The sequence below is a fragment of the Chiloscyllium plagiosum genome, chromosome 19 (genome assembly GCF_004010195.1).
Source record: "Chiloscyllium plagiosum isolate BGI_BamShark_2017 chromosome 19, ASM401019v2, whole genome shotgun sequence".
In the NCBI taxonomy this organism is placed as follows: domain Eukaryota; kingdom Metazoa; phylum Chordata; class Chondrichthyes; order Orectolobiformes; family Hemiscylliidae; genus Chiloscyllium; species Chiloscyllium plagiosum.
The window spans coordinates 11,691,767-11,709,601 of record NC_057728.1 but is presented as its reverse complement, the minus strand read 5'-3'; the positions used below and the strand labels follow the sequence as shown (position 1 = coordinate 11,709,601).

The 17,835-nt window shown below is 40.7% G+C and overlaps 1 protein-coding gene across 2 annotated transcripts in view; it reads left to right on the top strand.

Moving 5' to 3' along the window:
* LOC122559514 (sortilin-like) overlaps positions 1-17,835 on the top strand; it is a 115,335-nt gene that overhangs the window by 62,034 nt on the left and 35,466 nt on the right. For both annotated transcript variants that reach the window (XM_043709088.1, XM_043709089.1), the window contains exons 9-12: positions 8,766-8,849; positions 11,524-11,584; positions 13,737-13,892; positions 16,163-16,266. In XM_043709088.1, coding sequence (XP_043565023.1) covers positions 8,766-8,849; positions 11,524-11,584; positions 13,737-13,892; positions 16,163-16,266 — 405 coding nt within the window. The remainder of the gene's footprint in view (positions 1-8,765; positions 8,850-11,523; positions 11,585-13,736; positions 13,893-16,162; positions 16,267-17,835) is intronic.

Sequence of the window (17,835 nt, the reverse complement as noted above, 5' to 3'; positions counted from 1 at the left end):
ATATCGTACTGAGAGTGTAGGTTGTTTGAAATCTGTCCTATGTTACAACGATGAGTCACAATGGCTGAAGCACCATGGACCTTGTTAACTTATAGCTTCAAAATATGTTCTTTAAAAAAATCTGCTGAGGCACAAAAGGACCGCATATGTAAATTCAGTAGCTCGCTGCCAAACCCCAGTATGCAACCTATGGAATGTCATGCCTGTAGAATGTCAGGGAAATTTCAAACAAGGAGAGAGAGGGAGGTAGCACAAAAAATAATGACGGAGCTGACTATCTTCTCCATTCCTAACAGAAAACTAACACTTGCAGAATATTTGTGTTTTGGCCTTCAAGAAATATGCAAAAAAACTGATGGCAAATCAATTGCAACAATAATCTGTGTCAGTGGTCTGACATCCAGGTGCGTGGATAAGTATGCTGTGAGAGTCATGGCTCTGAGAACAGACATTTAAAATACTCCTGCACTAGAGGTGAAATAAAAGGGAAAAGATTCTCTCTCATACCAAGTGATACTGAAATTAATCAGGACAAAGAGTTTCAGTCAACCTGCAAAGCCAGAAATCTTGAAATTGACTGTTCAACTACAATTGTCAACACTACTTGTCACCTCCACTGCAATATCTGCAATGTTCAACAATCCATACAAAGACTGATCTGTATATGGGTGTCTCCTGTATCCACGGGTGATACATTCCAAGACCCTATTAGCGAACCCTATCATTTAAATGAGAAATTTACCTCCCGGCAGCCTCATGAAATTATTTCTGGAATGTTCAATGTAATATTTTTTGTGCAGCAGTAAACTGCAGATAACTGAAACCACGGAAACCGAATCTATGGATCTATGGGTTCTACGTATTTTTTTTGAAAACTTCTTTCTGTTTGGCCTGGCCTCTTATTTATGATTTTTGCACACATGTTTTGTGTTAGCAGTTCTTCTCACACTTAGTAGATAATCTCACTCTTTTTTTTACATCAAGAAAACCTGATTAAATTAGCATTTTTAAAAACACAAGTTTGTTTTGTGTCTGGGAGTGAAGGGGTCCGTTTAAAAGTAACTTTGCATGCATCAATGGGGCAGGTGAATGACCACAGTGAGCCAGTTCATCCTTCCTCACCCAGGAGTTCATAACTTGAGGGATCAAGTTTGGGATTGTAACAAATTAGGGAAGCTCATCTGGGATCTGGTCGTAACACCTAATGTGTTAGTTCATTAGGTAACTTGAAGAGCTGTATAACTCCATCAAGTGTCTTTTGGAATGGTTAAGCTAACAATGCGAGAAACAGAACTCACTCACAAATCAATCAGCCTGAGACAAAGCCTTGGAAATAAGAACAATTTATTACAGTCTTGCAAGAACCAGACGCTTCTGCAATCAAGCAGAAATGCGCACAAAAACAGAGCCTGTTAGCATTCTTATTTAATTTACAAGTTGAGGAATCAAGCCTCCCTTTTCCCATCCTAACATAAGCCGATTACCTCACTTGTTAGTTATTTTCTTATCTGGCCACCCTGCTGTCCTTGTCTGCATTCTTTGTTCCTTGTTTGTTACAGCTTGTTCTTTAATGCAGTTTCTCTTATCATACTATAAGCTTTATTGTGAAATGCTCTTGCTGCTTCTTTTTGTGGTCAGCTACAACCCTTTAAAGTTATTTCCTAGCTTAAAACTATTTTCTTTAAAAGACCCTCTATATTCATTAAAGTCTTAGCCTTAAGTATGCTACATGCTACAAGAATTAACACCCCACCCCTACCCCCCACCTGCAAAAACAACATTTCTAATCTCCCACAATTCCCCCTTTTTCTTTTTCTCTAACTGTTGTTTTTGCACTTATTAAGTCTCCTTTAATTTATTTTCTTATGTTCTGCCCTCTTACGCCTTTTGGCGATGAGGTTCACAATCTTACATTTTCCATTTGTGTTGTTCGTCCCTCGAACTCTAGAAGCATCCTTTGACTTTCTGTTTGTTGCATATCACCTGCTGATTGTAAAAGCATCTGATGATTTATTTGGGTTCCTTCCCCAAGGGATGTCATCAGTCGGCTCATTACCCATTTTAGGACATTGAACCTTACCACTAGACCCACTAATATCAATAATCCATAGATAGCCAAATTGACTAATCACCTTCCCCAACCAGTCAATCCCCAATTTCCCCCATTCCCATCCTTTTTCATTCCAGTTCCGATTACCGGCCTCCCTTATCTTGGCGATTTTGTTTCGCACATGTTTGGAGATATCAGTAATGTTAGAGGAGACCTCAGGTATGTACGTACAACATTCCTCTCCAATTAGTGCACAGGTACCACCTTTCTCTGCTAGAATATAATCCAGAGCCATCCTGTTCTGAAGGGTCGTTAGCCTAGTGGCAATCATTTCGGTTGTTATGGCTGCTACTTGGGATTGGGTTTCGGCCAACGCATCAGCAGTATTGTTGGCCAACTCTTCCAGGGAAATCGCCAACTTTTGTATTTCTACTCCTGCTCGAGCGGTCCCATACATAGGTATCAAAGTCCAGAGGAGGCGATCTCCTTCGGTTACTTTCCGGGTTACTCTCCTTCCTCCCTGTTTATTCCAAGGTATTTTTGAAGCTCTCTTTAACAGCCTCAAGTGGGGAATTATATAGGCAAGGTAGCAGCAGCCCTCCATCCTTTCTGGTTTTGAGGTAGTGTCTGAACTGGATGGTCCCAGCACCCATTCCTGTTACATCCGCCACTCCAAACGTACTTCTCGCCGGGGATAAATGGGTAGACCTTTAAGCCACCCACCCAATATATCCCATTCAATACTTGGGGAATGGTCGTGGCAGTGGCTTGGCTGGTGTAGACACAAGATAATTTTCCTAATTGGAAGGGTGCGGTATCATTCTGATTACAGAAACAAGCGGTATTTACTGCTCCTTTCGGTGGGGAAACTCTAAGGCCATCGATAGCACCCAGAGTTTTCGAGGCTGGTCGAAGGAACCACCCCGCAAAGTTATAATTACCCCTTACAACTTGGAGATTTGAATCATTTGAGCCTGAGTCAAATTGTTGTACATCGTACACTTCTTTTTTGGTAAGTGATATTACCGTGAGAGGAATTCCAGATTCCCCATGGTGTGGGATCTCTGCACACCCCAACAGTCAGTATGCCCGTTTAGTTTAGCATAATTCTGACATAAAGCGGTAAAATGATTTTTTTCCCACCCCACACCTTGGCAGCTGGCGCCAATATTATCGTGACAATATAAAGCTGACCATTCATTTCAGCTCACAACCCTATCTGTCTATTCCCTAACCCTTTAAATATCTGGGAGGAGTGTGTCCATGCAACATTTAGAATTGTTTTGGGATACAGTTTTTTAACCAATATTAATAGTCTCTTATCTCAGTCCATTCTTTTTGCTCAGCTTGATTTTCAGAGGTTGTCTGTAGGATGTGCTTGCCACTCTGCCAGAGGGGAAGGAGCGTCCACCGGGCCCTGAACACGAGTGTGATGACTCCACCCTTTTTCAGCAGTTCGGACGGCTTTTCAGTAGTCAGAAGGGTTAGGAATGGTTCCTCCCAGATTGGGTGCAGTTTGGTATCTTTCCAGGTCTTTATCAGGACCCAATCGCCCGGTTGTATTCGATGTACGGCGAACTCAAGTGGAAGTGTCTGGGTCAACAGACCCTTCTTCCGAAGGACATACAAAGAAGAGCCGAGCGCTACAATATAGTTCTTTAAAAACTTATCATTGAACTCTACAGTTGGTAATTCCCCTCTTCCACCCAAGAAAGGTAATCCAAATATCATCTCATAAGGAAAGAGGCCCACATCACGTCTAGGCGTGGTCCTAATGCGTAGCAACGTGATAGGTAAACATTTTGTCCATGGTAATTGAGTCTCTAGGACTAGCTTAGACAATTGCTTCTTTAAGGTTTGATTCATTCGTTCCTCCATCCAGAGAAAGGCGGGTGCCAAGGACTGGAATTCCCAAGAGATTTCTAATCCCGCCATTACTCCTTGTATGATCTTAGAGGTAAAATGGCTACCTTGGTCTGAATCTATACTTGCTACCACTCCATATCGAGAAATTATATGTTCTAAAAGAGTTTTCACTACTCCCTTCAAAGTAGCTGAGGACATTTGAAATGCCTCCACCCACCCAGTCAGGTGATCCATTAGGACTAATAAGTACTTTTGTTTCCCTACTGTGGGTAATTCTGTGTAATCTGCCTGTATTCTTTGAAAAGGTCTTACCCCAGGGTTTCTTCCACCTCTTGGCCTCCCTCTTGTTACTTTCTTATTAATCTTTTGGCAAGTCGGGCATCCGGTGCATACCTGCTTGGCTAATGTGTATATCCCTTTACATCCGTACTTCCTTAACACATAGCTTGGGAGCCCCAATGACTGCCTTGGTGCAAGGTGGTTAGGATGTTTCTCATGACTGGTTTACTTAATAACTCCCTTCCATCTGAGAGGATCCATCTTCCTTGGGTTGTCTTAGCCATCATTACAGTTACTGCACTATCCTTCACCCCAATTTTTAAGCCCAGCAATATAATCAAATCCCTACCTAATAGACTACTTCCAGTGTCAGGAATATATAATAATTGTCCGATCACTTCCTCATCATTTTTTCTAATTAGGGTTGGCTCAAAAATAGGCACCAGGAATTCTTTACCTTTTACTCTGGAAACCTTAAGATACTCCTTAGTCAATTTAATGGCGGTAGGTCTAAAACTTAGGGATGACCGTGCCGCTCCCGTGTCCACCAAAAATACTGCCTCCTCCCCTTCAGGTCCCACCTTTAAATTTATCAAGGGTTCCCGGTGGATCTCAGGAGGAAGGAACCCCTGACTCCCCTAATCATCATCTAAGGTCATTAGGGAAACTGTTTCCCTTTCTCATGCTAATTCCGGGCATTCCTGTTTAAAATGCCCCACTTTCCCGCAATGGTAACACCCTGTCTGTTGCCTCCTTTCCCGGGTATCTGACCCTTGTCTTTCATGTCCTCCCCTACCCTTCCTGTTATCCCTTGATCCCATTCTCCTTTTTGTTATTTCTTCTACTGCCGCCATCATCATTTTGGCTTTCTGTTTCTGCTTCTCGTCTTCCCTTCTCACATACACTTTCTGTGCCTCACATAACAGTTCTTCAATCTGTCTTTCATTCCATCCATCTAATTTCTGTAATTTCTTTTGTATGTTCGGCCATGATTTAGTTACAAACTGGACCTTTAAGAGTCCCTGTGCTATCTGATTATCGGGATCCATTTCCGAATACTTCCTTTTGGCCTCCTTGAGCCTTTTAAGAAGGGGTTTCATCCTTCTCTTGTCATACTTCAAAGGCCTTAACAAAATTTTGTGATTTAGTTGCCGCCTCTTTAATTCCTAATATTACCATTTCTCGTAGATCCCGCATTGACTCCCTATTTTCTCTGTCATTATTTTCCCAATGAGGGTCAACATTTGGGAATTTCTGTTCTGCTGGGGTCCCTTCTTCCCCAACTGGGTGCTTCTTTTCCCATTCCTATAAAGCCGCTCTCCTAATCATACCTCGTTCTTCCCCTGAAAATAACGTTCCTAAAATTGCCATCAGTTCTCCCCAGGTATATAAATTAGGCCCTAGGAATTGCTCTAATTGTTTGGCTAGTCCAACCGGATCCTCTATTAAACTTTTCATTTCCTTTTTAAAGGCCCTAACTTCACTGCTAGTTAAGGGAGCGTTTATATATCCGATTGTACCTTCCCCAATCGGAACCTCTCGTAAGGGACATAATTTTACATTTATATGTAGTATGTGGGGGCGGCAAACACGTTAGGGGATCCCATTGTGGCTTCCCTTTTTCATTTTTTTTTATTCCTCCGTATTCATGGGACGTAATTTTACTCCCGTGCTCCCTATCTAACAAGCCACATATTCTGACTCTTCTTGACTGTATGTTTCTTTCCAATTGACTTATATATTAAGATCTTGACACAGCCAATCCTCATCGGACCCATATTTGGGCCAAAGAAAATACCAGGCGCCTTAATACTTTCTCTAGTCCAAACGAAACAACAATAGTTTATCATTTTAGCCTTATCTTTCTCCCGCGTCCAGGAGTTGTGTTCCCAATTACCCAACATTCTCCCCAAAGAACTGTTGAGCGGGATATATCCCCTTTAACGTTATTTACAGATCGATCATTACACCGGCAACTCCCCGTGCCTCCCATTGTTGCTAATTTAATTAATCTTAACGAGGTCCGGTGTCTCCTTCCTCCACACCCCCTTCAGGGTCCTGACTAGACACCTTACTCATCCGATTAATCTGACCAATTATATGCTTTTTTGTTTGAGACTTCAACTGTTCTCCATAAATCACTTTTATGTAAGGATAAAAGAAATTAGTTAGGAACTGATAGTAAGGCAGTCATGACCTGTAAAAAGAACAGGAGTTAACATTTTATTTCATAATCTGTAAAACCCTTAATCTTAAAAGAAATCATGTTAAACTTTCCATAGTAGAAATCAGATTCAAAACAGTCCCGGATCTCAAGCTCCAGTGAGCAAAGCACAAACATTCAATCACCAACCAACAAATGTGCATTCAAACCGAATCACAAAGGATTAAACTTTCTACTTGCTGTACAGCGCACTCACTCACTCACTCACTCACTCACTCACTCACTCACTACTCACTCACTCACTCACTCACTCACTCACTCACTCACTCACTCACTCACTCACTCACTCAGACACACAGACACACACACACTTTGAGCTTCCCGCAACGACTTCTCTAACTTTTGAATATTTTTCTGGACATCTGGCCATAAGTTAGTTACGAAGTGCACCCTCAGTAGCCCTTCAGCTACTAGCCCTTCTGACACGGGCTGTTTTCCATGGACATATGCTTAATTTTATATATCGCCAATTCCCCGTACTTTTGTACGTCCCGACCACAAAGGCAATACTTAAAGGTCTCTTTTCTTACCTTGGTCTGTGCACAGAGTTACCTGGTCATTTCGGTGTGCCCCGTCCTGCAGCAGTTCCTGCAGCAAATACCACTGTCCCCCGGTCGCCTAGATATATCCTTTAGGACCTTTCCCTACCCGGGTCTTGTGCACAAGAGTTGCCCGACCGAACCCGCCGCATCTGCCTGCCTTGTTTCCAGGGTCTCCCAGTCCGGATCGTACTCGCCCAAACCGCGAACGACAAGGGAGTCAGAGATCACCGAAATCGGCGAGATGCACCTCCCCCATCGTCCCAAGAGTGTCGAGCGGTCGGAGTTTTGGATCCTGAACGAGGCCCCCAAATTGCGAGAAACAGAACTCACTCATAAATCAATCAGCCTGAGACAAAGCCTTGGAAACAAGAACAATTTATTACAGTCTTGCAAGATCCGGATGCTTCTGCAATCGAGCAGAAATGCGCGCGAAAACAGAGCCTGTTAGTATTCTTATTTAATTTACAAGTTGCCGAATCACGCCTCCCTTTTCCCATCCTAACATAAACTGATTACCTCACTTGTTAGTTATTTTCTTATCTGGCCACCCTGCTGTCCTTGTCTGCATTCTTTGTTCCTTGTTTGTTACAGCTTGTTCTTTAATGCAGTTTCTCTTATCATACTATAAGCTTTATTGTGAAATGCTCTTGCTGCTTTTTGTGGTCAGCTACAACCCTTTAAAGTTATTTCCTAGCTTAAAACTATTTTCTTTAAAAGACCCTCTATATTCATTAAAGTCTTAGCCTTAAGTATGCTACATGCTACAAGAATTAACACCCCACCCCTACCCCCCACCTGCAAAAACAACATTTCTAATCTCCCACAACAACCACTTAGTGCAAAGTGCATGGAATATGGTGAAGTCTGTGCGTGCAAGGTGAATTAGCACAGATATATTATACTTCCCTTTATGAGTCATTACTGCTCTGGTACTGATGCAGAAGATGGGCATCAAGCATGTGTTCTTCTCTCTTTGTTGCATCATGTGGCAAGTTCCACGTCCACCTTGGTTATTCCGTAAGAAAGCACCGAGCAGAAGCAACACGTTTTCACAGATGGAAAATCCAGCAGGCAAATCAAACCAGGCTGCTCTAGGGTACCAGACAATCCAAAATTAAGTGTTGGTAGTTCCGTTGAAGTAAATCTGCTTTTCAGTAGCAGTGAATGTTTTGATATGTGTATCATGGAATCCCAGTATTAATAGGCTGATAAACGTAAAACAGCTAAAGCAAGTGCACGTGTTACTTAAAGGCCTTCTTTGACTAAGCTTTGGATCTGCTCTGCCAATATTTCCACTTTAAACTTAGTGTCTGTTTTTTGTCAAGCTGTTGTGTTTCTTGAGTTAATTATGGCATGCATTTGCAGACTGTAGTATCGTACTTGGCATTTTCAAATTCTACATTGCATAATCTTTGCTGACCTCCTCACAGGTTACAGTTTCTGGTTAGTGTGAAAAGCAATAGATTTGTAACATATTCACTTGCACAGTCTCTGACACTAAAATCTTTGTAATTGTCTCAAATTAAAATCAATCAAAGCATCACTGAGCAAAGTTTGGAATTAATTCAATATTGTTTTTACATCGTTCAAGTAATTAACCCTGTGTGTATTTCACATAAAGAGAATTTGCACAAACCTTAATTCAAATCTCTGAACTCCAGTGCACTGATTGATTTGTCTAATTTTACTTATTCATTTTGATACATTTGGTATGTCACTAGTATGTGTGTACAGTTAGGCATATCTTTAAAAGGCAAAATTATCATTTGAACAGTGAATGACATGATTATTTTTTTATTTTCAGTCGCTGCCCAGATCTGTTTATGTATCTGCTGATCAGGGTGAATCTTGGAATAAAGCTCAGCTACCTCCTGTTAGCCATGATCAGGTAAATTCAACAAAATCGTACCTCCCTTTCAGTCTACTGACTGCTTGTAAGTTATGAAGCAGTAACAACAGCAACTTTAGGAAATGAGGGATGTGAAATAATAGAATGTACTAAAAGATGGATGCCAGTATATAGATCAGACTTATTTTCCACAAAAGATAATTTGACAACTATCAGCAGCTTTGCCTACCATTTTGATGAACAATCTGATGCATAAGATATGACTGACATTCCCAGCAACATGTGAATTGCTGACTTAATCTGCTTCCCTATCCTCACATCCTCTCATTCCGCTGTCTACCCTGTGTTTCAATACTATATCACTTTCAAATTTGCTTTAGTCTTCCTTTCTGTTTCTGTTCTTTAAAGATATTGCCACTAAGTCTGGCCCCCAGACCTAAGAATAGACATCTATTAACTGCTATTTTTGAGTATAGAAATGATTTTCTACACTTTCCATGAGGTCTGTGGTAAGAATTATGGAGTAAGCCCAATTGGAGAGGTTTTTCTGACAGCACGCACAAAAGCAATCAGCTGAATTGCTTCCTTTTGGGCTATAAAATTCCACTTTTCTCTTTTTAAAAATATCTGTATTCCAGAAGAGTGCTTCTGTTTATCAGTAAGCTTAGTTTTGTTTAGGTTTGGAAGCATTGAATTACATTTTCAGGATGAGGACAGTTTTGAGTTGGTTGAAGACTGATTTACACTGTCTGAATTCATACAAATAGATATAATCCGAACAAAGATATGATTTTTAACATTATGTATATGACAGCAAGTATATCTTTCAAAAAGTCTGCATTTAAGTCTGGGCTATATTCACTCTGTTGGTAGAAGCTACTCTTTTTCATCAGTGCAGCACAGACGAACCCGGAGTCAATATTGTTGCTTCTTCCCTTCCCCTCTCCAAGTTCGGGTATGTTGGGGTCCAGCTGTATTGGGCAAGTCTGAATAGTTGAGACCAGGAACCGAAACGATTGGCAGGGATTCAATTCTTTATCAGTTCAAAAGTGGGAGGGACCATTTCAGAATCTTTTTCTCTGAGCAATTGTGAGGAAAGGCTTCACAAATAGGTCTGTTATTGGGGAACTTGCTGACATACCAAGCGATAAAGAAGGGCTCACAGACATAATTTGCAAGTTCCCTTGAGTGTTTGTCATATACTCAGTGGTGTAGATCGTTATTTAGATTCATTACGTTGATTCTTTGGATTTTTGTGCATCATGTGCTCCTAATTTTCCTTATCCTTAAATTTATTCATACAGTTGTCCTCTCACACAAGTTTCTTTGCTGGTAATTCCTGTTGAATATTTAATTAAAAATACCACTGGACTTTTTTTTACTGCTATTTTTTAACTTCTAATTGCAATGATGAAATTATAAATTCTTGTATTCGTATTGGTGTAAACAATTCTGCAATTGAAATCTGTTAGTTTGCTTCACTGTTGTGCTTCAACGTAGCTGGTGTCACCCATGAAGCGTCTGTTGTATTTAGCCACACTTCTCCATGTTCCCCAGCAATATCCAATTTGTACTCACTGTCTCCACCAGAGGTCAGAGATTGCATTTAAACAACTTGTATTGTTGTGTTTACTGCCCTAATGTAGCTGCAATGATTTGTTATCCTGTTCAATCTCCCGGGGCTTTTTCTTCTTGCCAACAAGAGTTGTGAACTACTGCATTTAAGAACATTCGAACCTGGAGTAGAGATGAATTATGTGGCTGTTCAACCTTGACCTGCTGTATTATGGCTGATCTACTTTCCACCCTCTTTCTATATCACTGATTTTCTTACTGCTGTGTTTAAATATTGACATCAGAGGTAATCTAATGTGACAGGATTTCATGTGTCTGAACACAAGAGAACTATATAGTGTGATATGGTGGGATTGTGAAATTTTAAGATTTTTCTTCATCTAGAGAAAACATGAAGGTTTGCTATACACGATTACTGTTGTAATTTGTGATTAATAAAGCAGAATTACAGGATTACCCCTGGATGTAAAAGCAAAGAACTGCAGCTGCTGGAAATCTGAAATAAAAGCCAAGTGCTGGAGCAACCCGTGAAGTCTGGCAATATGGAGAGAGAAACATTTACATTGTTCCAATCTGTTATGACTTTGTAACTACTGTACTCTGAAGAGTTGTTTTCAGACTCAAAACATTCATTCTTCACAGATGCTGCTAGAACCACAGAGGGAATACATTGATTTGTAATCCTATTTCTAATCAAAAGAGTTTATTTCTATTCACTCTTACTTTATAGCCCAAGAAAATAAGGGGAAATAGATGGTGACAAGGGGCAGTTTATACAGGTAAAAAGAAGTGCTTTGTGATCCAAGCAGTTTTTGTCCCCTCTGACAGAGGGAAAGAGCTTCATGTGTCAGGTGCAAAGATGGATAAAGTCACTGGAAGGAATGTACAGTATATTAAACGCAAGCCTGTCCAACCACCTGTTGGTGGACTTCTAATGTATTTCAGGCTTTTATTATTTCTTTAAGAGAATTTTTCTTTCTTTGGAGAGAAATTATTGGGAAACAAAGCAAATGATCTAATCACTTAGTATGGAGCTAAAGTCTATCCTTTTCATATTCAAAGCAAATGCAATGTGTGTAACTGTGAATAAAGGCAAGCGCTGACATGAGTAATCTTAAGTGGGTGCTCTGTTTTCCAGTTTTACTCTATACTTGCTGCAGACAGTGAAATGATCTTCATGCATGTGGATGAACCTGGCAGTAAGTAATATTTAAGTTTACTTGTTTTAAAAATAAATGGCACACTTGTTCAATAAGTATACTAATCATGATTCATTATGTGTGTGAATGTGTATATGCATCAATGTATCAGAATGAAAATGACCAATTACAGTACTGCCCTTTTTGTGCTGATGCCTTAGCAATGTTGTCGTCAAAAGGTTGCATTCACACTTGTTTCAGGTGTGTCAGTGTGGTTAGCTATAGTTCCATAGGATGGTTACCTTTTCATTATTGAAATCGGAGCTCCCTGGACTGTTGGTTAGAGTCCTAGAGAAATATAGCACGGAAACAGACCCTTCAGTCTAACTCATCCATGCCGACCAGATATCCCAATTAATCTAGTCCCATTTGCCAGCACTTGGCCCATATCCCTCTAAACCCTTCCTATTCATATACGCATCCAGATGCCTTTTAAATGTTGCAATTGTACCAGCCTCCACAACTTCCTCTGGCAACTCATTCCACACACACACCACCCTCTGTGTGAAAAGCTTGCTCCTTAGGTCCCTTTTAAAGCTTTCCCTTCTCATCTTAAACCTATGACCTTTAGTTCTGGCATCCCCCGCCCCAGCGATTCGACTTTGACTGTTTATCCTATCCATGCCCCTCATGACTTTATAAACCTCCTATAAGGTCACCCTTCAGCCTCCGATGCTCCAGGGAAAACAATTCCAGCCTATTCAGCCTCTCCCTACAACTTAAATCCTCCAACCCTGGTAACATCCTTGTAAATTTTTTCTGAACTCTTTTTTAAGTTTGACAACCTCCTTCCAGTAGGAGGGAGACCAGAATTGCACACAATATTCCAGAAGTGGCCTAACCAATGTTCTGTACAGCAGCAACATGACCCTCTAACTGCTGTACTCAATGCTCTGACCGATAAAGGAAAGCATGCCAAATGTCTTCACTATACTATCTATCTGTGACTTCATTTTCAAGGAACTATGAACCTGCACTCCAAGGTCTCTTTGTTCAGCAACACTCCCCAGGACCTTACTGTTAAGTGTACAAGTCCTGCAATGATTTGCCTTTCCAAAATGCAGCATCTCACATTTATCTAAATTACACTCCATCTGCCACTTCTCAGTCCATTGACCCATCTGACGGCTAATTAAATTTGGGAGTCAAGGTTGCCTCTTTTCTCAGGTACCATAAAATGTAATAATACAACACTGGCAGCAAAGAACAAGAACTGAAGAAAGATTACTTCATCTTGCATGTCGGTATCAATTGAACACAGTGCCCATTGGTATTTGAAGATAGGGTTCAATATGCAACTATTTGGCAGTCCTGAAAGTGGAGAATCTGGTTTCTCTAACACTCTGGACAAAAAGAAATGAAAGTAAAAGCAGGATTAAGAGTTTAGTAACAAATTATTAGCAATGTTGGAAATCAGCAACTTTGAAGCGTGTTGCTCACAAGTTAATGACCTGCTGGTTATTTGGAGCACCTGGTTATTATTTCAGCTTTCCAGGGTTGGATGGTGTAATTGTTCCAAAGGGGTTAATGTTGGAGATTGCATTGCGCTGCACTTCATTTGGTGATATCTGTCAGTCTTGGTTAGAGTTTGAGGAGTCCAGCTCCAGATTCTGATTTAGTGAGACATGTCACCTCTGGCTCCTGATTGTCTAACTAAGCAATAAATGCAAGTTACAATGGTCTCAAGCAATGAGCGACATTCTGTCATTAAGACAAGTACCTCTTCTTGAGATTTGCAAGTGGTTCATCCTCTAATACTGAGAATTGAACAGGCCCTTCATTTCAGTATTAGAGAGAGTATTGATGGCAGCACCCAACCCCAATTAATAACTGTCAGTGGTTTATTTAGCAAATATGTGTCATCCGGTACCCATAGTATTTTGATTCTGCATCATGGTTGTTTTTCATTTGTTGAAAGCCATGTGCATGCAGAATAGTTCTCAGATAACCTCCACCATGTCCTGGGTAGTTTTCCTCAATTTATATGTGGATATTATTGTACTTTGGATAGATTGAATGAGGTCTCGCTGGGAATTTTGAACTGAGACCTCCCTATCACGAGGAAACATTGTAATATTCTCTCTTTAGCAAGCATGTTTTAAATGGAAGATTTCATACACAACTGTTTAAAGTTTAATGTTTTTTTCATTAGATACTGGATTTGGTACAATCTACACTTCTGATGATCGAGGAATTCTATTCTCCAAGTCGCTGGAGCGTCACTTGTTTTCTGACACAAGTGGCACAACTGATTTTACAAATGTTACGTCACTACGTGGAGTCTACATCACCAATGTGCTGGATGAAGGTAAAAATACACAGTTTCCTGGTCTTTTTAATTAAAGTAAAGCTTTCTACTTTTAAGCTAGTCACTCTGCCTGTAGTTTTTCAGAATGTTTGAAGAAAGCTCTAAAGTGTGTTTATGAAGCAGAATTCAAGTATCCCATCTTCAGAAATTCATAAGTAAATCAGATTTGAGTTAATAAGCCTTTTGACAGTTCGTGAATACTTGGCTTGTAAGGGAAGGCAAGACTTGCTTTTATATTGTACCTTTCGCAACTTGGAGATGGCCCAAAGTGTTTTACAACAACTAAGTATTTTGAAAGCGCTGTTCCTATTGCAAGTAAGAAGAATGAAAGCCAATTTGTGTACAGTAATGTCACACAAACAGAGATGATGGCCAAGTAATGATTTAGAGATGTTGAATGAGAAATAAATATTGGCCAAACTAATGGGGAATTCCCATGTTCTTATTCAAAATAGTAGCATGGGATCTTAGTGTACAAATGAGGTGGCACTTGGAGGCTCTGTTTAATGTTTATCTGAATGACCATGCCTTCAAAACTGTAGCAGTCCTTCAGGGCTGAAGTCCCTGAAGAGAGGCTTCAAAAAATAGCATGATGTGCATCATGGTGAATTATGTTGATGCCTAAAGAGGATTGTGGCCAGAATTTATATTTCCCGTTTATTTAACACCAAAGGGTGAATTTAAAGAATTTACAATTCTGCTATTGTAAATAGCACAGTTGCATAAAGTCTGCGCTCAGACATTGATACTTGCAGTGTAACCTCAATTAAGGGGTGCAATCCAATTAAGTGCAACTCTTGTATATCCTCACAGTTTGCAGATGGAGGTCAGATCTTTGTTTTGTATAAGCATATGTATATTGCAAACTTTTTATTAACTGGCACCTGTGAGACCAGGAGTATGCCAGTTGATCAGATATTCCGGGTGATCAAGAGATCCACATAATCAATATAAAAACACAGACTAAGTAATAGAAATGTAATTCAGGGGGTATACACGTCATTGTTTTACTGTATTTATTGCATAAATCACTTAAATAATAATGCAACATTACCCTAAATAAAACTTGCCAGCAGAGAGCCTTCTCATGCACATCTTCAACTGACTACTCATACATCGCGTTAGATCATGGTAATACAGTAAACTTCTTGTCTTTGAGGTATACAATTTTTGCCAGTTTATCAAGAGTGACCATTCATAAGGTGTCAGATAAAACAAAGTTTGCTGTAGTTTAACTAAAACACCACAGACTCTAGTGCCCAAACTTTTACAGGACTTTGACTCGGAGATGTCAACCATGTAAACAGCAATTAAGACTGTTTGTTTCTCCCAGAGTTTTTTTACTACTTCTGAAGCACTTGCACGCCCAGCACTCTCAGAACTCAAGCAATATTCTGTCTCCCATAATAACTTAACTTATCCTGATTTCCACACTTTTACCTTCAGTACTTCCACTCCTTGTGTCTGAAACATCTGAATCTCCAGCCCCTTCCCTTTCAGTGCTGCCAGGTATATACCTTACACCCTTCATAATTATTGTCAGCACCTTTTTTTTGATCCCTTATTCCTACCCCATTATTATTGACCTTGAGTGATCCCAGGCTGCAGTGTTGTAGCGTGGTGCTACTCCCATTGTAGCTCCCAGATTTTTTTCTACTTACTGTGATTCTCACTAAAGCCACTGTCACTTCTGTCCACTCCCTTCCATTGTCTAATTAGAGAGGCAGTGGAGATGAGCTGAAGAACTAATTAATTGAGGAGAGCAGATGTGAAAGGATGATACTGAGATGGTGAGAACTGGAGAATCATGCAGTAAGAGAGACAGCTGAAAGCCACACTCTCCATTTTGTTGATTGATCCCAGGGCAACGCCACACGACAACTGATGTGAACAAATTCAGCTCTTAATAATTAGGATCTTCATTCGGGGATATATTAGGTGAATAAGGGAACATTGTTTGCTAGGGGGCTCTACCACAGCCAGACACTGTCTGTGAAGAATGGGAATGTGTCATCACGCTTGCAAGTGTGTGGTGCTTTCTACATTGGAGAAGCCATTGGAGTCCAGCTCCAGCGCCAGAAATAGATGCTGGTCCTTTCACAAATACCTTGACGGCACTGTACTGCTGATTAAGACACCCTGTAATAAACTTGTTCAGCAGTGGTTTAACATTCCTGTCATTACATAAATGCATTTTCTCTCAAGTAATCATCAGCAAAGTCATGGAGCTTCTTCTCCTGCTAATAACCTCCCTTTCAACACATTTGTAGATAACAATATTCGATCAGTGATTACATTTGACAGTGGAGGCGAGTGGAAACCTTTGAAAAAGCCGGACAATAGTCATTGTGACACAACCAAGGATTCAAAGATGGTTAGTACAAAAGATTTGCTGTTATAAAGCATCCTTTTCTGGTAGAGCTTCAATGGCAATTCAGTGGCACTTGGTGATCAGGGAGCGCAGTTACAATTGTTGTTGCTTGCTTTGTGTCCAAGCATGACTATATTGAAGTTAGGGCACGTTGCTCACTGTATGTAGCTGTCAATGATTGAAGTGCCAGTCCTGACCTTGCAGCGGCTGTCCAACCTTAACTTCTTCCCTCATTCATCCAAGGTGTCCAGTGGTGGGAAATGCTGAGAGATTCACTATGGCGTGAAGCCTAATTGCAACCACAGGGCAATCTGGCACATACATGGTTGCTTGTGAGGGTAACTCAGAGGATTTTCACAAATTACAAGTATGCAGTGCCATCCTGTACAAAACAGTGCACTGTCAGCCAGTTGAAGCCTTTCCAAGGGCTGTACTTTCAATATGTGGACGTCTATGCCATTTGTCGAAGGTATCTTTTTTTTAGCATCTGACTCAGTCCAGAAGAAAGGGGACTCGATTCTCCTGTTGTCAGGTTCAGTTTAATTATTTGTTGCTTGTGCCCTTATTAGAACAAAATAAAATATTATAAAACAAAAGTCTTCTATTCAAGTCAATCCATTTGTGAAAGGTATTTTTCTGATCTGTTCGATGATCAATATCTCAGTGAAGATTCTGAGTGACTGCTCAACACTTCTGACGATGTAACTGCTTTAGGATGCTATAATGTTGCTTGTCAGACTTAAAAGTGCTTTGCTTCTACTTGTTGTCTTTGCAGAGCACCCATATGAAATTAGAAATTACCTATATGCTCACCCACACGAGGTGGCTCCTTCTGTTTTAGGGTGCCATATGTTGGAGCATAACAAAGTGTCAGGCATCTCAAAATAAATATGGTGTCCCCCAGTCCTCACTTATCACCCCACCAACCGCCCACATCCAAAGGAGTTGAGCTGCCATTTTCATCACCTCAAGCAGGATGGCACAACCAGAAACATTCTTACTCCCTCTTTTGTCAGCATTCTGCTGGGTCTGTTCCTTCCAGGGCACCCATGTTTACTCGTCTTCCATTCTTAACAGAAACCCACATCCACACAGCACCTTCCCATGCAATCGCAGAAGGTGTAAGTTCTACCCATTTACCTCCTAACTCCTCACTGTCCAAGGCCCTCGACATTCCAGGTGAAACAGCAATTTACCTGCACTTCATTCAGCTTCGTCTACTGTATTCGCTGTTCACAGTGTGGTCTCCTCTACAGTGAGGAGCCGAAATGCAGTCTAGGTGACCACGTTGCAGAACAGCTATGCGCCACCTATAAAAATGACCCAGTGCTTTCAGTTGCCTGCCATTTCAATACACCACCGTTTTCCATGCTAACATTTCTATCACAGGACTATAGCAGTGTTTCACTGTGCTTCAAGTGCAAGCTCAAAGAACAGCCACTCATTTTCTGCAACCTCTGGGACTCAACATTCAGTTCCTTAGAACCTTATTCCATGCTTCCATGTTTTTACTCATCCCTATATCCAGTCCTGTTATGACATTGATTGCTTTTTGCACTGTCACCCATTTTC